This window comes from Echiichthys vipera (genome assembly GCF_963691815.1).
Source record: "Echiichthys vipera genome assembly, chromosome: 1".
Taxonomy (NCBI): Eukaryota; Metazoa; Chordata; class Actinopteri; order Perciformes; family Trachinidae; genus Echiichthys; species Echiichthys vipera.
The window spans coordinates 14845207-14865591 of NC_139826.1; the positions used below are offsets into that span (position 1 = coordinate 14845207).

The 20385-nt window shown below is 39.1% G+C and overlaps 1 protein-coding gene across 1 annotated transcript in view; it reads left to right on the plus strand.

The window, feature by feature from the left end:
• slc6a2 (solute carrier family 6 member 2) overlaps nt 1–19753 on the plus strand; it is a 30564-nt gene extending 10811 nt beyond the window's left edge. Inside the window, exons 5-15 of the mRNA XM_083925148.1 lie at nt 6720–6858; nt 7124–7258; nt 7785–7888; nt 9715–9839; nt 10130–10242; nt 11669–11797; nt 13236–13335; nt 13727–13827; nt 15644–15811; nt 17828–17899; nt 18141–19753. Coding sequence (XP_083781274.1) covers nt 6720–6858; nt 7124–7258; nt 7785–7888; nt 9715–9839; nt 10130–10242; nt 11669–11797; nt 13236–13335; nt 13727–13827; nt 15644–15811; nt 17828–17899; nt 18141–18164 — 1210 coding nt within the window. The 3' untranslated portion in view covers nt 18165–19753. The remainder of the gene's footprint in view (nt 1–6719; nt 6859–7123; nt 7259–7784; nt 7889–9714; nt 9840–10129; nt 10243–11668; nt 11798–13235; nt 13336–13726; nt 13828–15643; nt 15812–17827; nt 17900–18140) is intronic.
• Nucleotides 19754–20385: the final 632 nt, after the last annotated feature.

A 20385-nucleotide genomic window follows, 5' to 3' on the forward strand; every position in this document is an offset into this window, starting at 1 on the left:
ATGTGAATATGACTTATATGTTATGGCAGTTAATACAGCAGAATAGTAGAAACAAGCACAGCTAAGGTTATAGATTATAATAGTAGCAGGAAGCGTCATGCAGGACCACGGCATCAATATGGTTATCTGATATCCGATCGTTTACTAAAACAGCTTCAGATGACAGAGATCTGATGTATAAAAGTCCACATTTTATTTTCAGATTTTGTTGCATTATCGCAGATTTGGTGTTGATTTGTATTAAGTTTTTCTGTATAGCGCCTCTTCTGTTAATTTTTGATCCGGTTAATTTAGATGATCTTGGGGCACACAGCGTTTGTATAGCTGAGCTGGAAAATGCTCCACAGGGAGCGCAGACAGGTGTGTTAGACTGCCACTCTGCTTCCTGGGCACCTGCAATAAGGGCAGCGCAGAGTGGGGTATTAAAATGTGACTCTGCTTCCTGACCCCAACACTGGGTTGGCATGGTTTTAGACCGCTAAAAACTGCGTCCAGGTTCTTAGATATGAGAGCAGCACCCTCCAAAGTAGGATGAATACCATCTCTCCTAATGGACCAGGTTTTCCCCAGAAAGACTGCCAATTATCTACGAAGCCCACATTATTTACCGGGCACCATCCAGACAGCCAGTGACAGAATGATGACATGCGGCTATACAAGTTGGGCAGGGGACCAGAGAAAATGACGGAGTCCGACGTAGTTTTTGCATATGCACACACCGACTCCACATTCATTTTAGTGAACTCCGATTGACGTAATCGGGTGTCATTACCGCCGACGTTAATAACAATCTTATCATATTTACGTTTATCCTTAGCCAGCAGTTTCAAATAGGACTCAATGTTGCCCGCTCTGGCCCCTGGGATGCATTTTACTATGGTCCCTGGTGTCGCTAAGTTCATGTTTCTCAGAATGGAGCTGCCAATAACCAGTGTTGATTCCTCAGCATGTGTGTCAATGAGTGGAGAAAACATTTTTGAAATGTGAACGTGTGGATGGTTAACCATGGGCTTTGATTTAGAACTATGCTTTCCTCTCACAGTCACCCAGGAGGACCCTGGCTGCTCAGAGATTACCGAGGGAGGGTTAGCAGAAGCCAACGCTACACTATGTGGCTTTGCACCAGCTAAAGATATAGGTGGCCGGCTAGCTACCGTAGTACAAGACTGAGCTTCCATGGTGCTGAGCCGTGCCTCTAACTCACAAAGGTTTTATTTCAATTACATTTGCACCAGGGACCGTTGCTAAGCATGCGTTGCTAAGCATGCGTTGCTAAGCATGCGTTGCTAAGCATGCATTGCTAAGCATGTGTTGCTAAGCATGTGTTACTAAGCACCTAATCGATAAACCTGTTCAAGAGGCATAAGTTAAACATGTCATGTTATAACCAAGCCGTCTGGCGTGTGCTGCGATCACTTCACTATAAGCATTAATCGCGCATCAAATAGTGCCGTTAAGGTATTTGGAACTTATTATTGACACAAGTTAAGACGAAAGCTTTCTGTATCCATTCCAACTGTTTTTCATAGATTGCCACAAATCTTTGTCCAAGTGCTATAAAGGTGCTGCTGGCTGTAACAAACCAGCATCTGTCTCTACCAAAGGTGGCTTATTATACATCATTAGACCTTGTAGCGCTCTTCATTCTTTCTGAACTTCACAACAAAGTATTTTTCAGAGTTTGCTGCAGACATAGTAGCCTGCAAGGCATGCAGCGGTGTCTGCGTTGATCCTGAAGCAATGTAGTTTAAATGTTCCATCATCATGTGATAGGGCTTGTTTCGAAGATGTGGAGTGGAAGGGACTATGTGCAGACAGCCAGAGACAAGGCCTCTGCCAAAAAAACTGACCTGGAAATGAGAGGTCTGGGCATTTCCCTGTGATTAATTTGATAACTTGTGAAGCATTCAGAGATCAAAGAAACCTCCAGACATTTAACTCCCAAATCACAGCATCATGTCGATATAAACTCTACAGAATAAAGCTGTCTCAATGCTTAAAGGCATAAAAATCATGAAGCCCTTCTTAAGTTGCCCATATGCTTTATTAGAGATTCTTGTCAGATGGTTGAACAGCTTTGGAAACCCCCTCCCTCCAAACCTCTCTGACAGGGTATGTTTGCATCTGACAATATCTGTAACTTTTACAAACCAACAATTTGACAGTCATGTCCACTCCAATCAGCAATGGACCAGCTGTGAGGATGTAAGAAAATGAGCAGGATTTGAACTTTGAACTCAGTTCTTCTTTATCCTTCTTAACGCAACAATTTTCTGCCACTTGTGATGTGAACATCCAAGTGCAGCACATGGACTTCTTCCAGGATTTAAATTATCGCATCTCTATGACGTTTGGCTTTTACTCCCCACAAATTTGGATGCCGAGAACAGCTTTAGGCTAAACACATTTGCACATCATACTCAAACTAGTCCTTTAATATTTAGCAACGCCTGGCCCTGAAGGTCATGGGCAAATATCTAAATTCCCACAGTGCAAAGAATAGTTATACATCTTTGAACAAGTAGTGGGCTTTCTGTGTAAGTCCTCCTGCTGGCACACAGATCACTAAAGGTAGCTAAGTCTGTAGAGATTTTTCTTGGTGTCACTTACAGCCAACCTATGGATGTGGACTGTTAGCTGGAGAGGTGTCAGTTCACCTCATGGGCGCTGCCAATGTGCCCTTGAGCAAAGCAAGCCCTAACCCTAACCCTTGAGCAAAGCACCAAACTCCTAACTACTTGGAGCACCCTTCCATGGGCAGCCCCACTCTGCCACTCGCCATTTGATGCATGTGTATAGGACCTGTTTGCATGTGTGTATTTTGGGACATATGTGTGTAAAAGGTAACATAACAGAGTTAATCCCCCCAGGGATTAATTAAGTATGTGTATTGACAATAAAAACACCAATTTGTTCCAGTAGCATGTACCCATATCCTTTCTCTTTGGATCTAGAGAAACCAGTTTTGATTTCATGTCAAGGATAACTAGACTTGGTAAAAAGCCCCCATTTAGATTACATAGACACTTGAGAATATTGTTATATATATTGTTTTTACTTCAATCTCACGTGCAATTTAACATATTTGTTGGAAGAATAGCATTTCAAATGGCAAGTGCATTTGTAACTAATTACTGTAAACATATCAAGTTGAAATGCAGTAAAACTCCTTAGCCATGTTTTGATACCCAGGTCTATAGTCCTTTCTATTTATATATTTTTAGCATGCCCTATTTCACACTCTGTAACCAACATTAAGACCATGCAATAGTGTGCCAGCTTTAAGTATACAGAGACCGACTAATGGCAACAGTGAGTGATAGGATAGCAGCGTAACCAGCTCGCTGAGTGACGATAAGTTTAAATGTGTTTAGAGTAACTGGGCCAAAGGGACCGGATTGGTGTTATACTAAGCATTTACTGGCAGCGCACTATCAATTCTATCTGATGTACAAGGAGGCCTTGAGGCATTAAAGCACCAACACGAGGCCTCCAGGTCAGAGCATGGACTCTAAATGTCCTTCTCCAAATAAACTGATGTTTTCACACCGCTATCTTCATCCCCAAAGACCGTTTAGCTTTGAATATATTATCAGCCAGAGATAAAAAAAAATTGCTAAAGAGGAGATCCACAGATCTTTGGTCCCTTCGGATTCTATGTCTGAACATACTTCAACTTGCGTGTTCCTGAGAGTGTTTTGTCTCAAACTGTTGTGTAAGCCACCAGAGTATCATATCTAAATCCAGTTCCGCTGTTTATCAGCCCTTAACATCATATGCAGACATAATTGAATCTTTCACGAGAAAAGTTTTAGGACAAATGTTAAGGGAGCAAAAGTGCTTTTAAAGGGGAATTACACCCTTTTTAAAATTTTCAAACATTATCCCTGTGGTCTAAGACGGTCCAAGAATATTAGTAAACATAAACAACTCCCTCTCAAATCCAAAAACTTCAGTACTAAAACTCAAATTAGTATAAACTATTAAGTATAAAGTATAAATTGTGAAGCTGCTCTATAGACACTGAATTGGGAAAGATGTTGCTGAGAGCACCCAGGGTAATTAGATGCATTTACTGTTTAATACTGACGACACTACACTATAAAGCTCATTTGGGTATAAAAAGAAAACTTTCACATTTCATCATTCTCCCATTCATTGTCTAGCATCTCCAGACCTTATACTTTCTTCTTAGTTCAAAAGAAGTCTTTAGTTCAAAAGTAAATGGCACCCAGCACTATGCATTGACAATAGAAATAGAACGAGTTAGCCCCCCTATTTGCAATGGCAATGGTAAACGTAAAAATGGCCACCACTCTGACCATCCTGCTACGTTGATTTGAATGGGAAAGTCTGTTCTATTCTCATTCTATTTCTATGATCAAGAATGGTCACTGTCCTGGTCTTGGAGGGTCACATGTCAACCAGTTCCTTGTCGTGGCCGTGTTAGTATCAGGAATTTAAAGTTGAATTATGTCACCATGTATCAATCACAGGTACACAATCCATCCGTGGATATCTTAGCTTTTTCTTTGAAGTGTATCTTAAGATCTCCTCAAGAATCTGATCACCCTAATTATATGTCTAAAAAACCTCTGGGCACATCTCTAGTAAACAAAATATTTAAAGTTGTTCTTTTGCATGATTCTTTGTGAGCAACTTCAGTTTTACAGATCTGTCAAATAAATCAACCAATTGATTATTGACAAACAAATTGCTTTTTATGTGGGGTGGGGTAAAAAAAGCGGATTAAATTCTCTTCATCTATTAGAGCTATTGGAAGTTTGTTGCATTCTACACATTGAAGGCTAATCATTCTGTGACAGTTTAATGTTCAATTCTAGTTCCGATTTTACTTAATAAATAGCTTCCCTTCTAGTCTGTATAATCTTTTACACCGAGAATGGACTGAGGTAGAGATTGACCTAGATTTACCTCAATGTGTTTCGATCTTACCTGATTTCTTGTCTTTTCCCTTGGCCTTGCTCCTGCCTAGATAAAGCTGTTTACCCTATACTGTAGATTTGGGGATTTTAACTGGTAGTGATAAAAGGAGTCCTTGGCAGCACGTTCAGTGGCCCTCCAATGCAAAAATATTGCTGATCAGAATTTTTTTAGAGCATGAGGAGCAGTCCATTCCACTGAACTCAAACAAACAGTTGTCCGCTCTCTCTCTCCACTTTGATGATGAGTAACTGGAACAGTGACAAGACGTTTATCACTTGCGAAATTATGACTACCAAATAAATAACAGCACCCATCAAGGGTCAAGGTCTAATTTGTGTTACGGCAGCAACAGAAAGTTTGGTGATCCGTTGGGGAGCCAGTGGTCCAGGATCAGCAAACTTTCTGCAAACCTTTACCAAAAAACCTAAGTGCGCCACCTCTTTGTCCATTTTTGGTTTAATCGGGAGATCTTCTTTCCGCTATTCAGACACCTAAGGGTGATGTGACTATGTCCACATTTTATAGTATGTTTTTAATATATTCTCTTGTAATAAATGAATAATTCATCCTCAAAATGATCATTTGTTTCTCAATTACTCACCCTGCATTACCTTGAATTCTTGAAGAAAACTTTTTCTTTCATGTTTCCACGGAGAACTAGATTATTTGATCATTGTTCAGTGTTGATTTGCAAATAGTCATTTTGATGGTGAACTCTCCCATTTCTGTCAAGGTCCTCTTTAAGTGAGCTGATTAACATTTTCTTAACAAGACATACGGTAGGCATATAATTAATGCAGGTGAGCGCATATAGGACAACATACTGAAAGCAGCTTCTGACCAAAGCGGCCACTACAATTTTATCTAATGTATCACATGAAGGAGGTCTCTACTCAGATTACTCGGTGAGATTACGATTAGGAACTGAAGTTGTGAGCTTCCTTCCCTCTAATCTGAGCAGACAATCAAAGAATGAGCTTGCAGCTGAAAACAATGTTTAGTTAGGAATAGAAGAGGCAACATGGTTCTCCCTTTGTTTCATGATAGGAAAATAAAACTCTTGAGCCTTGATCTGTCAGTAAGTGTTTGGCTTGAGAACAATGGCTGATATAATGAAACAGCATTCAAGGGCATTTTGTGCTTGTAGTTCAGAGAGAGAAAGACAGAGAAATTGGACTAATTCACTTTTTTTTAATAATCTGATTGAAAAGCTGAGTGATCCAGCTTCATTAAGCTTTCACCAAGATTTACTTTAGGTAAAAGTTAGTTTGAAAGATAGAAATTTGAAAAGATTTATTGTGAGCTGTTTAACTGACGTGAGTTGTTTAACTGAATACCTTGACCAGTGATGAACTGGGATAAGGTGTCAGGAACAGATTGGAAATGTGGATAGAAGGTGGAGTGCTGCATTGCTTGTCCTAGCCTCCCGTCCTCACCTCAGACATCTACAGTGTGGGCTGCTTTGTTTAGACTCCTCCAGCTGCTACAGACCGTGGGTGGGCCTTTTTGACAAAAACATCACTAATTGTTAAGATGTAGCAAAAACAAATATTATGTACACAGTACCACAAAACAATGTCATCACATTCTTGGTTTTGCTTGGAAAAGCATCACAGCAATTATTAGTGCTTTTCATAGTGCTGTGAATCATGATACAGCATTTTGTAATCTATTAATCAAACAAATCCAATACGGATTTACTGTATACAGTTAATCAGAATTAAAGAATGTCCTATCGTGATACAGTATATACTTTTCTGTCTTTTCTGCAGACGGGGTGTGCTGCATCTCCATGAGAGTAGGGGTATCCAGGATCTGGGTCTGCCTCGCTGGGAGCTGTCCTTGTGTCTGGTCGTGGTGGTCTTCATCCTCTACTTCAGTTTGTGGAAAGGTGTCAAGTCCTCAGGGAAGGTATGGGCCTGGAGTACCAAACAACAACAACACTATACTGCACTACAAATCACTCATACAGTATATTTTCATGCTGTATTAATGTAACATATAACTTTAAAACTCTTAGAGTCAGACAGTAAGAGAGGGGGAGTGGAACCTTTCTCTTTTTTGTTTATATACACTGTCGGCTACATTCTGTGGCCGTTTATTGACAGAATGGTTCAATGAAAAAAGCTACATGATGTATTTTTTCCCCCTTTCATCTATTTGTGTGTGTATTTAGGTGGTGTACATCACAGCTACTATGCCCTATGTGGTCCTTTTTGTTTTGCTGATCCGAGGCATAACTCTACCAGGGTCCATGGATGGCATCAGGGCCTACCTTCACATCGACTTCAAGCGGCTCAATAATCTAGAGGTTAGAAACAGTGCTTATTGGTCACACACCCTCCATGGGAGTTGATTTTGAATGGATTGCCACAGAATCAGTAGTGTTAAAAAAAAGCAAATTATGTATGCGTTCAGTTCATTCAGGACTTTAATATCTTTTCATTTATGTTAGACTGTAACACAGTAACACTTACGTCAGAGATGTCTATGTGGATTCAGAGAGCCTTGTTTCTGGGAAAATAATTCATTGGGTGGGGTATTGCAAACTCTTAATGGCTAGATTCCCCCTGGTGCCTCCCATACCGAATGTATATAGTCACACAACCTTCACTATCACACAATCTTTAACTAGCTGGGTTGACGTCTATTTGTGAGTTAAAAGAAAAATCGTTTGTTTTGCAGGACATTTGTGTCACTTACTGTATGTATCGTCTTGTTTTGCAAACCAGAACCATGTATTTTACAAAGCCACTGTCTGTGCAGTATTTTAGTCTGCAAGCCTTTTTCTTTAAGAATTCAAAAGCTTACTCCTTTGTCTTTTATTGTTGCTGTAGGTGTGGATTGATGCTGCCACCCAGATATTCTACTCACTAGGAGCAGGATTTGGCGTGCTCATTGCTTTTGCCAGTTATAACAAATTTGACAACAACTGCTACAGGTAAGAGCTTGCACTTCATTTGGGATTTTCGATAGTCCTAAACAAGCCCACAGCAACATAACATCCTGCTGTTTTTCAGCAGTCAACCTTTTCAAGCATGTAACTGGATCACGAAGCAGCAGAGGTGATGCTAATCTGTTCAGCTGACCCCAATGGCCAGGTGTTATCAGGATAGATAAAATACAGACCGCAGGAATGGTTGCAAGATAATAGCCAAAGGCTGTATGTTGACTGTTTTGTCATAGTGCTCTTCTTTTCCAAAAAAAGCAGGCATGAGGTTGTGAACTTCTTTTTCACATTAATAGTGGTGATGTTTGAGGCAATACAGCAGTTTAACATATCATGTGTGTAGATATACTACACAGTAGATAAAACGATAAAATGTGTTCCCCTGTTATGGGTCCTTCCTCCCCTGCTCCCTCTCATTTCCTCCACTTTCTTCTACCCCAAACGGGCCTCCTGCCTTCCTCCCCTTTCATGTCCTATTTGAAGAAGTGTGTGGACTACTGGCAGGTTGGATTTGCATGATCAAATCTGAACTAGGTGAAAGGCAGAAGCAGGGAAGAGCCAGTGCAGTAAGAAAAACTAGTACTGAATATAGACTTTTGATTGATTGTGCACAAAGATGAAGGGACTCTGCATAAAGTACAGTGCAGTGAGTGAGTAGCAGTGTGACCCCCAGCACACAAGAAAAACATAACCCAGGGAACCAGGGAAAAATATCTATCAAGTTTAAATTTCCCCCCTTGACTGGTAGAAAATCAGACAAGTACAAGATGAGGACGCAACACAGCGGCCATTCTCTGTTCTTTGTTTTTTTCTGCTTTTTCCTGCTTTCAAATGTTCCTGTGCCCTTCTTGACTCAAAATGAGAAAGCCTGAACCTATGTGTAAGTAATGATCTTATTTTCCAGACTGAAGAAAATAATAGGACTGAATAAAACAGAAAAAGTTTTATCACACCCTGCAAACAATTCAAAAATAAAATAAAAATCAGGGGGAAAGTCAGTGGGGACAAAATGCTTCATTAAGAGATTTCTGCTCCCTTAACCCAGGAGGTGGCCATTGTTAAGTTGACCTTGCTCAGTTAGTCAGACAACTGCAGGTTAGAGGCCAAAGAACAGAACACTAATTACTGATCAAACCACCAACAGGAGCAGATAACAAAGGCTTCTCATTAACCTGAGTATCCCCTCTAAAACATAGTGTTTGGCAGATGACCAACCCATTTCAATGATAGCAAGTAGCACAATTGACTTTACGTGTTCAGGCCAAAGGAATGATACTCTTTTAACAAGAGACAGTTTGTCACTGTAAAAAATAAATTAGGTGATACCTTAGCCAAGTACTGAAACTACAACTGAAACAGGCTGTCCTTTTCCACTTTTCACACAACTATTAAAAGTAATGCACTGTGATTTGTGATTTCAGGTTGGAGTGGTGGATGGGCCCCAAAACACAGTCCCAGTTTGCGTCCCTAAAACACTAAACAAAACCATGATCTTTTTTCTAATCCTGACCAAGTTGCTTTGATCCCTCAACCTAAGCATCGATTTTTGTTGCCTAGACTTAACCGACGCAGTCCGTTTCTGGTCACTGTTTCATGGCGTTAAATAGAATGTTATATTTCGTAAGATATTCACATTTGTATGCATAACTTTTCGTAAGAATTACAAACCTGTTGATGACAATATATTGACTGGAAACACAAAAACTTTGGTTGGTAACATGGACCTTCTAGGTTGGAGAGTTTAAAAATCGAAAATGTACAGATAAAGACCTTTCTTTTGAACTTGTTTTTTGTTGTTGTCTGTTTTCTTTCTTTAGAGACGCTCTTTTGACCAGCACTGTGAACTGCGTCACCAGTTTCTTCTCAGGGTTTGCCATCTTCTCTGTGCTAGGATACATGGCTTACAAACATGGGGTTAAAATAGAAGATGTGGCAACAGAGGGTAAGTGCCGGTGTCCAAGATAGTAGTCTGACTTACCGGACATCTGGCCCGTGGCCCTCTGGTGTATCTAATTTTCAAGGGCACGTCCACTTATGACCGCCATGACTATTGTGTTTAAAGAAATACAAACAAGCCAGAGCGTTTTTTCATCAAGTTTTGATAATAGTATTAGCTTGTCTATTACTTGCTATGAAAGTATTAAATGATACAAACATACAAATAACCACTTTGTAAATGTTTATGAAGGCTATAAGTTTTGTGTGTTCATGTTTCTGTATGTGTATGTACAGGGGCAGGATTAGTGTTCATCATCTACCCTGAGGCAATTTCTACACTGCCTGGCTCAACCTTTTGGGCTATTGTGTTCTTCATCATGTTGCTGACTCTGGGCATTGACAGCTCCGTGAGTTTAAACAACCCCTTCTATAGAACTCAACAATGTTATGACCAGAAATATTTTTAGCAGGATGACTGCTCTGCTACATACATGTATGAGAATAAGATGCAAAAGTATTTTCCAAAACTTAGCGCATAGAACATGTATAAAAATACAAGAATAATATGCAAGTGCTTAGAAAAGCACCACTCCCTTTACTGTGCACATACAGGGCAGTGCAGACACTGTACATTCAGATCATAGTAATGATATCCACATATCATGTTGGAAGAGTTTCTTATCCGAGTTTTCCATTAAGGCTGACATTTATTGGAACATAATGGTTATTGCATACTCACTGTGCAAGTTCATCTATGAGAAACAGTGCCATTTGATTTTCCCAAAGCACAAATTTGCTTTGAATGATGAGATATTACCATGTGAACAATCAGCATGCTATGATCTAGGGATAATACCGTATCATTTCCCTGGTAGCACCCTTACAGTTCAGGTTCAGGTTAAGAGTGTTAAAATATGATGTTAATGTAACAAATAAGTACTGTTAAATAATAAATAAACATCAGACCAACTTTAATACCTAATATGTTTTATTCACCATGAAAATACCAATTACCCTGGTGTTTTAGATCACTACTATTCCATGAGCAGGGTAAATAATAAAATATCCAACATAGATAATTAGAGTAAAGTAATAAAGAGTAAACTATATTTGTGTGGTCAACGTTTAAGTGACTGTAAATGCTATGCAGCAACAAAAACGTCATTCTAAGATGTTTCAAAAGCCAGCAGTAATTTAACAAGACATCTGCTCAATGACTCACTCAGACACGGAATAAACACAGGATAGTTTAATCTTGTCCTATCTGTCAGCAAATAACCCCAAATAAGTCACTTATCCTCTCAATCATTTACCAAGTAGATCAGATGAAGACCAAGTCAGTATTACATGGTAATGCACATTACACGGTAATGTACATTGTACTAGGTATGTGTATTTTAATGTATTATTCTCTATTTTTATGCCTGTGCTTTATGTGCTGAAGTGGAAAACACATTTACAGCCCTGGTTGGATAATACAGCTAATGTATATTCTATTCAATTCTGTCAAAAATTAAAAGCAAGACCTTTAAACCTTTATTAACAGACATAATTATGTTTTATTGGATATTGCTACATACACCACTGTAAAAGTTACACTTGCCCATGTCAATCAGACGTGAAAGACTTAAGGGTATTGTATGTATCAGCATACTTAAGCATTCTTTGAACTTGTAGCGATTACAAATTATCAATAACATTTTTGTCGTATTGCAGCTCTTGTGGGTTCTCTTCTGGCTAAACTGCTATATACCATACAAAATACTGAAATACTGATGTACTGAAATCTTTAAGTCGTAGACATTTCTGAGGCTCTCTGTTTGTGTCCACCAGATGGGTGGCATGGAGGCAGTCATCACAGGCCTGTCAGATGACTTTAAGATCCTGAAGAGAAACAGGAAGCTCTTCACCTTCGCCACAGCCTTTGGAACCTTCCTGGTTGCCCTCCTCTGCATTACTAATGTCAGTATCAGGTTTCAAAGTAGGGCTGGGTGATAATTCAATATGATAGTTTATCATCTTTCAATGGAATTGTATTGAGATTAAATCATATTTGAGATATCATGATATGCAATTCCGTGGTCTGTATTGATAATAAGCACATACTGACTCTGAGGGAATATCATTTGCAGATTGCGGTTTGGCTTTAACATCACACTATTTGTGTGCATGCATGTAAACAAAATTGTAATATTAATTTCGCACTAAAGTTCTTAATAAAATTAGAAAATATTCTGTACTTCCATGTTAAATATATGGTTATTTCATATAGGCTATTAATTTATGAAATTAGAAAATGTGCTATATTGTGATAAGATATGATATTACTTGTATCAAGATTAAAGATTTTGAGCATATTGCCCAGCCCTATTTCAAAGTTCCATGACGATTAATTGTACAATTGCTGATATAATGTTTTTGATTGTATTATTCTCAGCAATGCACAAACACCCTACTGTACAAAGAACAACCTACACTACTCAATTGGCTGTCTCACAGCAAGAACTATTCTTATAAAATATTTCAATTTTTTGTTATACCTAAGTAGACATGGCCTGTAATGCTTAAACATGATACATGAGTGTAAGAATTGTTTGCTCAGAGCTCCCAGTCCCGGCAGCACAGCAACCTGAGCTAACTAATGTTAGCTGACATGATGGCTACAGTTAGCAGTTAGCATTACTCGGCATCTCGTCATGACAGAGGCACCATTCTCCCTATAAAAAGTCAGTGTAGCATCACGATGAAGCTGTTATTTTAAGGTAAAATACTTACATAATGTTACTTTGTACTGCATGTGATTGGTGCCTGGGAGTCTTATGATGTAGCCTAATGTCATCACAGGAAAGTTTTCAGCAAACTGTTCCAAAGAATTGATCAAAAATGCTATTGCGTAGAATTGAGTTAAAGCTGTATCCAGAAAACAAATTTTTCATTTTCTCCGGAGTTCCTATTCATTCACATGGCATCAGCACCAAAGAGAAACGATCAGAGAAATACAGACTTTAGAGACAGAAAAGGTATTATGTCAGTGGCTCACATATTTTCTTCCTGTCATCTAATCAATTAAATTATTGTGTAGTAAATGATGCCTTTCACATGCTAGTTCTGTGGTACAGGATACAGATTGTACCACTACAAACCAAAGATTTCATTGTACAAAATCTATGATACACACAAAATCCCTGAATTGTCCATGTGAGGCTTCTCTATGCTCACACGTCAACAAATCAAAGTGCACTTAAGTTACCTCAAACAGGAAAACAAGCATTTACAGTATTAAGTCTGAGAGGCCATTGCTTATTGACTGCACACAAGGGTCTACTTATCTTCAAAGGCAAAGATTTATATACCGCACACACACACACTAAACTTTCTCTTCCTCTTTCCCTCTCTGTAGGGTGGGATCTATGTACTGACCCTGTTGGATAAGTATGCAGCTGGGACTTCTATACTATTTGGTGTGTTGATCGAGGCCATTGGAGTGTCATGGTTCTACGGTATGAAATTCTACACTACTTTACTCTGTTTAATTGCTTTATTGATATATCTAGTCTTATTCTATTACAAAATTATATTAGCAACATCAGTCAATTTGTAATCACGTTAAAAAATTAAAATGAAATTAGCAAGATAAAACTGAAAGATCTTATCCACTCACCAACTCTCACAGTAACAAAAATATATTGAAGGAGACAAAGAAGGAGACAGCAGGTCAAGTTAATAGAAGCCGCCTGTTTTCAGACTCAGCGATGTAAAAACGATCAACACCTTGATCAGAAATATAATCAGAAAATTAGGCGTGATTGTAACTTACATTGTATACTCAGTGTAATTTTCTGGAACAATCAACAAGTTGTGATTAATGTCAAATCTTTGTGCTCACTCCAGGTGTGGACCGCTTCAGCGAAGATATTGAGCGAATGATGGGCTTCAAGCCAGGACTCTACTGGAGGTTGTGCTGGAAATTTGTCAGCCCAGCCTTTCTGCTGGTAAGAATAATAAAAAACAATGAAGTAGTTACATTGGGCGTATAACAAAGACACATTAATCAAACTAGTTTAATGTCTGATGTCATTCACAAAAGCCTGCACACTGTATGAAGGTATAATTCAGCATGTAGTAAATATCTTAGTTTGCATGTCAATGATACAGTGAGTTAACATAGAATAAGAATTGCAACCCTATTGGAATCAATAGGGTTGCAATTCTTATTATAAAGTAATATAATATATTGGGTGGCACACAGGGGCAGAAGTGATTCTTGCTTGTACCCAGAGGAAAAGTTGGATCATGGGGGAAAGTTTGAACTTAGTGTGCCTCCTGGGTAGGTCTTCACTGGCAGAGGAAATTAGTAGCTTACACACTATGTGCATCAGAGCAAGCACATGGCTGTGTCCACTGCTGTCCAGGGGAGGGTGAAGCCAGTCATATGCTTCCTCTATTTCAAATGGCTGTCTACACCCTCCACTGGACTACTTGTAGTAGTTACAAGGGCTGCATACAGGAAAATATCTTGTTTGCATTCACATGACTATTTTGATGCGCAAATTCCAAACGGAGGGCAAGAAGTGAAAACTGAGCAATGGATAGTGAATATGTGAAAACACAGGAGCCTACAAAGAGCAGTCATCATGAAAGTATGTTAAAAAATATTGCATATGATCCACATCAACTCAAGAAAGGGGAATTTTCTTTCCATTTGGCCGATTTGCGATTGACATCGCCAACTACCTTGTTCTCCAGACCTCCTACTATATGGATAGCCAGATGAAGGCTTACAATAACCTGGAAGCCTCCAATTATTTTGTGTGTGGATGGGTCAATGATCTCTGTACCAAAGACACATTGATCAACTGCCATCTTGTTTTTCCTGAGATATGCTATGAGTAGATACGTTATAGTGTATGCTATGTAGATAGCAGCTGTTGATAGCTTCCGATAGCTAACACTGCAATATTGCAGATGTATCTAGCTATAGCTATCGATGTTTCCTGTGATATCCATAGGTGGTTGAAATCGCCACCTTGTTTTGTATTTGACAGTTTTAGCTGAGGTTTGTTAGCTTTTTATAGCCTTACCTTTCATGAAGTAGTCACTGCATAGACAAGCATTGTAAGACTCCCCCAGACTTTAGACGGAGGTTTTGAATCTAGGACTGCTGCCATTTTGCAGTTAGTTTTTTAAACTCTGCCCCTTTGTGTTTAACAACTTTTGGGACTCGAAAGTAGCTCATGTTATTTCCCCCAATTAGATCAGTTTGAACAGCTGTAAACAGCACAATCCACTCGCATTGTTAGCAGTGTAGTAGCAGTGTTGGTGGTCCTTCATCTGAACACTGTGCCTATTTGTGATGTTCTCTGTAAACCAACTATTTGTCATTCTCTATTGTTAGTGAAGGGACAAATGTAACAATATATTACCAATATTTACCGATATATATCTGTATATAAGATACTGTCCCCTGTAAACACACTTTTGTACTCTAAAAACCTTAAAGGGAGTGGAATAGTTATGTTTTCATCATGCACCATTGAGAAAACACCACACCCTTCCAATTGTGTTTCACATCATCCAACCTTTTCTTGTAGATCGATGTGCACTGAAATTATTATTATTAAAGGGATACTTTACCTATTTTACTCAAGGTCTACCTTATCCTATGTCTGTATCATGGCAATGTGGGCATTGTGTTCAGATGAACGGTGGGTTTGGCCTGCCTTAGTGGCAGAATGCAGATACTTCAAGTGACACTAATACAAATAGATGTAAACCTCCTTATGTGTCTCTATCTTCTTGCTTTCACAGTTTGTTGTAATAGCCAGTACCTTGACATCGTCAGGCCTGAAGTATGATGAATACGTCTTTCCTCAGTGGTCAAACGTAGTTGGCTGGGGTGTGGCCATGTCCTCCATGATGTGTGTCCCCTGCTATGCCATATACAAATTCTTCAGCTTACCAGGAACATTCAAACAGGTAAGTGTCAAAACGTATACATTGACTTAAATTAGTGCCAGAATGATCATTGAAGAGGAGGGAATACAGTAAAAAGTATTACGAATGACCCATGACCATAGTGAGAACAGTTGTGGTGCAAATAAAATAGGATCTTACACCTGTGCACTGATAAACAGTACAATTGTGATTGTGGGCATAGAGTATGTTCCTCTTTCAAACAGATCTTAAAAATAGCATGTGATTTAGGAGTGAAATTGTTTTTTAATAATAGCTTGATGGCACTAGCACCGTGAGAACACAGACACAAATTAAATGATCGATTCAAAGCCTTGAGAGTTTATGTTAACTATCATCAAAGCACTGGAGAACTATTTTCATCTCTCAGCAGTCAAACAGTGTCAGCTTCACTCTACTGTAACAATTATCACATCCCATTGGCATTTCCTGTTGGTACCCAGGGTTTAGGATTCTCCTCAGATTCTCAGGACATAAATTATTTCCAATAACTAATTCAAAAAAGCATTGGGATATTTTGCCAGAGATAAAGTCCATAATGACTCTTACTAATGTCCGATGTTAGATTTGATTGCTCTGCCTCTATCCATCCCTCCTTGATCCTCCAGTACTCATTCAGTAATCTGCCTGGTTTGTCATTTCACTAACTGTCGTTGCCTGATGCCTGTTGGTTAAGCTTGCCTTCTTTGAATGTCCTTCTGGTTTAGACCCTGGCTTTTTACTAGAATACATCTTTTGGACTTTGTTACTCACCTTGATTGTTTAAGAGTAATGCTTATGGGTGCCTGTTTTGTGTCAGTGAGCATTACAGTACAATGAAAAATGAACCCCAACAGACTCTAAGACTCTCAGGTGGAAGATAGCAGCATAAGCTTGTGCACTGCACTGGCATGAGCAACATCTCACCCCCATGATGGGGGCACTCCAGGAATCTTCTGCACAACATGACAAGCACATGCATGACAAGCAGATCAAGCTGCTCACCCTTGCCAGCCGGAAGCCAGCTGCTCCTTTGCCTATCAGTCCCCCTGCCCAAACTTTTTTATCCTTTGCTCTTTGATCTTCAAACTGTAGCCCAAATCCCACTGAGAGGTCACGGGTCAGGCTTTGCACTGGGGTAGCACCAAGTGGGAGAAGCAGTCTGAACTCTGTTCTTCTTTAATGGCCTTCTCTGATGGTCTCTGGAAGGTGTTCAACCACGCTACCTCTGGCAAGGAGGCGATTGTTTAATCTGGTCCAGGTCAGTCATTGACTAAATTGATTTCCGGACCCTTGCAGCAGAGAGATAATAGAATAATAATTTTTCTGTCCTAATATGGATTGTCTGACATCACCCAGTACAAGCTGGTGTGTCAGGCATCCTCATCAGCACAGTCAGCTGGATAGACGGATGTCTCCGAGAATTTATGCAAGTAACAACTCTAACTTGGTCAGACCTCAAGTGCCCCTGGTGACTAGGAAGAGCCCATGCCTGAAGTTGACATTGTGAATCATACAGGCCACCTTAAATCAAACTGCAACTATTCTGTATTTGTCAATTTGAAAAACAACGGAGCGCCATTCCCCTGTATTAGTGATCATCTGATGACCGAAAAACCATTCAGAGTGATACGTCGCCTCCGGAGTCTTGTAAATCCCTCTGTTCATCCAGTCAGCCAAGTGGCTGAGCCACAGTCAAACCAGGTGGGCCTTTCTGTCACCCATTGCCCAGGAACCAAAACACAGAACCTGACACACAGTGGGGATATGCTTCCCTGTAAGCTTGGCATCCTGGGGTGGCTATGACTTCCTTCTACGGAAATGATTTGGTCCATGGATAGGGACAACCAGGAGTTTGTGTGGCCTCATGTGAAAATTATTAATTTATAAAGGAAAGAAATTAAGAATCAAATACAAAAAAGAAGATATGTATTGAGATATGAAAAAGGGCAAGTGTGGTTTATCTACATCTATATGAGAGGATACACTTGTTTTGTGAGAAATGTTGAGAATGATGTGTTGTAATTGCTTTTTTTGCAGAGGATAGCCTATTGCATCACTCCAGAACATGAACATCATTTGGTGGCTGAAGGAAATATACGTCAGTTTACAGTAAGGGCTAATGTTTGTGCTTTTCATTAACATTGTTCATTTGAACTGGCTAAATGGCAGCAATTAATCTTGATTAGTGAATTTGTTTGTGCACTGACTTCTGCTAATGTATCAAAATTAACAATTTGAAGAGTAGGAAAAAAGACAGAGATTGTACTTTGGGGTCTTGGCCTTTTAAAGAGTGGCTCACAAATTCAACAAATGAGCATAAAACAACTGTATTTGTATTGTTTTCTTCCAGCTCAAGCATTGGTTGGCCATCTGAAGAATTCCAGAATTCCCTCATCCATTTTCCATATGTCGTGTTTGGAGTTTCTGTGTGCCACCAGTGGTCAGACAGACAGACTCTCTCAGCAGCCTGAAACTTTCCCCTGTACGTTTACTACCCAAAGGCCTTTGTTCAAGCACTTTGATTTCAGATTTAGGCCTGTTAATAGTTTGAAAACATACAACAGCTTTAGCTCATAAGGGCCGGGCCCCTCCATGGGTACGATGTACTGTTAATTGCCCATGGACATTATTATGTTTTTATATACAGTACTATTTTAATTAATCATGTATGTGACTATTATCTCCTGGAAGTAACTAAACTAAAATTAAACCAAAAACAACAGGAGACCCAAAAATGCTATATTTAGGCCTATGATTTTTGTTATTATTACATTAATATTGATAGAAAGTCTCTGTTCTTGCTGTTCTGTTGGCATAGCAGCTTATCTGTGTTAGTGCCTTATCAATAGAGACACTTCATGTTTTTGTCAGTCCTTACTGGAGGAAAGGAAATAAACTATGTTGACTCAGGAACCTACCAAATCAAGCCACAGTTTGAGGATGAGAATCTCTCGGTTTGACCCAGTTGTTTGAAACTGATGTCAAACAGCTGGCGTTCATCAGTGCATCAAGGTCAAGCTCCTTAGTAAAGATTATATTATATCAGGCCTGATATAATGCTTGTCACATACTGTTACAGAAAAGGGAATAATGCATTCATTACTCCAAAGATTTAGGCAGTCTTCATTCACCTCTTATGCTTTGAAAGGCCAGACTCACAACAACGCCTTAAACTCAAAGAAAGACTAAGGCTGCTGAACCTGGTCAGTGCCTGGCTGCTTAATGAAGATGAAAAGTTCAGCAAAACAAATGGCGTAACTGTTAACAGTTTTGTATTGTTGTGTGATTTTTACTTTACATCTTTTTGTCTGTTCAGTGTTTCTGATGAATATATGTGGCTTTTCCTCCAGAGAAACAGCAAGAGAAAGAGGGAGAGAGAATGTGTGTGTGTGTGTGTGTGTGTGTGTGTGTGTGTGTGTGTGTGTGTGTGTGTGTGTGTGTGTGTGTGTGTGTGTGTGTGTGTGTGTGTGTGTGTGTGTGTGTGGAGTTAGTTCACAGTACACGGAGGAGTGACAAATGTCAAATGCCTCTTCCACTGCACTGTATAATAACTTAAATGTATAACACATGTATTATTTTTTTCATTTGAAACATATCTTGTGATGTTCCACATTTTCATCACCTTAGAAGTGCCACTATGTTGTAGGAATGTTTTTGATTATCTTATTCAGTTTCTGTTTTTTATTTATTGGAATAAAGTTGAATTTTAACCATGAATCATAACAGACCCTTACTGAGAGGAATAAAGCCACAAAGAAAAAAATAAATATATGTGGAATATTTAAAAAGATATAAAAAAAAGTATATAAATATATTCTTCTGTTATGTATAATCTTGTATTTATCAAATTGTTTATAACAAAACGTGAATGTAAAGTATTTTATGCGTAACTGTCCACAGTCATAACATGGTGTTTGATGTACTGCTAAGATGAACTATTTAGAAAAAATATTCTTCAGTGTAACCCCGGGCTACTTTGTCACATATGAATGTGAATAAATGCACCCTGGCTTTCCTGGACTATGTTTACAAAAATACTGTGTACAATACCAATGTCCTGTTGAACGTGAGTGACAACTATCTATGAAGAAGTCTGCAGTATTCACACTATGATAATAAAGAATTTCTCAGTCTACACACACATAACCTTGTGTTCTGATTTAATGACTTTCAGGCGGGTCCCTCATGTCTAACTGTTAAGTTTTATTGCTGACTAACGGCTTCTCAAAGTGGCAGACTGTGCCTTTCCACTCTCCCCCCTTTGTTAGCTTTCTGTACTACTGACATACGGGCCTTCGATGTCCATTCTTTGTGCATTTGCTTGCTAAGCTACTATTGTTCATGATCCTCTGCTGCACACACGCACAAAAAGCTATACTACAAATACATTATTATTGTAATAATCTGCAACAAATGTCAGTTTTGACATAATACTGTGGTTTAAACATGGTTCCAGATAGGTCTTCACTGGGAAAAATCTACTGTAGCATGCTGAAAGTGACACATTTTATAATTCCAGTGTTCAGCTCTATCCTAAATGTACACAGCATACCAACAATATACAATATAAACTACATACCAATTTTCAAATCTGT